This window comes from Meriones unguiculatus, chromosome 7 (genome assembly GCF_030254825.1).
Source record: "Meriones unguiculatus strain TT.TT164.6M chromosome 7, Bangor_MerUng_6.1, whole genome shotgun sequence".
Classification (NCBI taxonomy): Eukaryota; Metazoa; Chordata; class Mammalia; order Rodentia; family Muridae; genus Meriones; species Meriones unguiculatus.
The window spans coordinates 118586385-118588507 of NC_083355.1; the positions used below are offsets into that span (position 1 = coordinate 118586385).

Consider the following 2123-nt stretch of genomic DNA (forward strand, 5'->3'; position numbering starts at 1 on the left):
TTTTAAAGATATGCCCATCAAGGTATTAGAGGCACATAAAGAGGAAATGAACAAAACTCTCAAAGAAATAGCCACATAAATAGAGGCACATAAAGAAGAAACAAATAAAAAAAAATAGATGTTGTCATGAAAAAACAGGAATCCACATTCATACAGATGAAGAAAATGCTCTGTCACTGATGAGATGTCACCACATAGACCCAATGTGACCCCTGATGGATTTAGATAACTATGGCAAATCCCCTCCCCCTTTTCTGTCTGTTTGTCTACTTGTCTCTGTCTTTCTCTGCCCCTGTCTTTCTGTGTGTGTTTATGAGTATGTGTGCACGCGTGTTTGTGTGTGTGTGTGTGTGTGTGTGTGTGTGTGATTTCCTTTGTGACTAGCTCTCTCTTAACCTCACTTCCCCTGACATTTTCTTGAAGGCAACAGTACACTCACACTTTCATGGCGAACAGAGAAGAAGGTGATGTCATAGTACCCTGAGTCATCTAAAAGCACTGCCAGGCGACATCTGGATATGATACACACAGGCCTCAGAGAGGGGAGGCTTGAGACCTGCTGGCTGTTTAAGGTCTGATGATCTCTAATGATCTCGGCCCTACACATGTATGGTTTTGCGATCAAGAAACATGACCAAAGCTCTGCCTAAAATGAGAAAAACAAAAAGTCTCATGAACACTCAGGAACTTCCTTATAATGTGCCTTCAGGGGCTGTGACATGTGCTTTCAAGAGAGACTGTACATCATATTTATTTTAAAAACACAAGAACAAAATGTAATGTTCTGCCGCCCTCAGATCCCACCAGAACATACATGCAGAGAGAAGTCCTGGAGAAATGTAAGAAAAAAGGCAGCCCAGCCCCTGAGTGCTTAATCTTCTCTGCATCATCTCCTGAGCTGAACCTGTGGTCTCTGTGTGTTGTGCGCCCCCTGGCGGTCGTGAGCGGCCTCACAATGAGGTTTGTGTCTGGGTCCACACCGAGGTCCCCTCATTGTGCCTCTTGCACAGTAATAAGTGGCCGTGTCCTCAGATCTCAGTTTGCTCATCTGCAGGTAAACAGTGTTCTTGGCGTTGTCTCTGGAGATGGTGAATCGGTCCTTCAGGGACAGTGCATAGTGTGTTGTATCACCATTTTCATTAATTCGAGCAACCCACTCCAAGCCCTTCCCTGGAGCCTGGCGGACCCAATGCATCCAGTAGCTAGTAAAAGTGAATCCAGAGGCTACACAGGAAAGTTTCAGGGAGCCCCCAGGCTGCACCACGCTTCCCCCAGACTCCACAAGCTGGGCCTCGCACTGGACACCTGTAAACAGAGAGAATCCTGTCAGGAAACTGCCATGCAGGCTCACTATCGATTTCACCCGTGTCCACTGATGGACTCACTATCTCTTCTTCTTGATGCATTACCTTTTAAAAGAGCAACAAGCAAACCAAAAATCAGCCGGAAATCCATGGTGAGGTCTTTGTTCACTGCTGATCTCTGAATAAGGAGAACAGGGAATCCGGGCTGATCTCCTTGGCCTGAGCTTCAGGGTCAGTGCTGACTGATTTTCATGAGGAGAGAGAAACCTTATTTGCATGTCTTCCTGATATATAAATATTCTGTAGATGTAGACAGGAGAAGACACTTACTGGATGTTTGTTGATGTATTGATGGAGTCAGCCAACAACAACAACAAAAGGTTGCAAATATTTCTGTCATAGTAAGCTATTTTTCCCTTTCTTCATACTAAGACTCTTTTACTTCCTTTTATACTTGTAAAGAAAAGATGTGTATTAGTGCTAATTTCAACCTTATTTCCTGAGTCCTGAATAATAGAGGGGAGGGGGCATTGTTTTGTTTCAGGCTCTGGAGCTTTCTTCTTTTACTCTGTGGGCTCAACCCTGATGGTTATAGTTATATATGTGCCAGGATCACGAGACCCTCACAGACCACCAGAGATAACTCGATGAAAGAGCAAGAGAGCTTTATTATGAGAGCAATCGAACTTGAGAGCCAAGTCTCACTGACACAGCAGTAGACCAGTGGGACCCAGAGCCCTGACTGAGCAGGAGTTTTAAAGGGAAAAACCGCAAGCAGGGTGTTTCCAGGACAGCAAACAGGGGGGTTCATGCCTTGAC

At 45.0% G+C, this 2123-nt stretch overlaps 1 gene segment (V, D, J or C); it reads right to left on the minus strand.

The window, feature by feature from the left end:
- Positions 1-886: 886 nt before the first annotated feature.
- Positions 887-1513, minus strand: LOC132646033 (immunoglobulin heavy variable 3-74-like). The segment is given in 2 exon segments: positions 887-1305; positions 1410-1513. Coding segments are annotated over 2 exon segments (465 nt in total).
- Between the last annotated feature and the right edge of the window lie 610 nt (positions 1514-2123).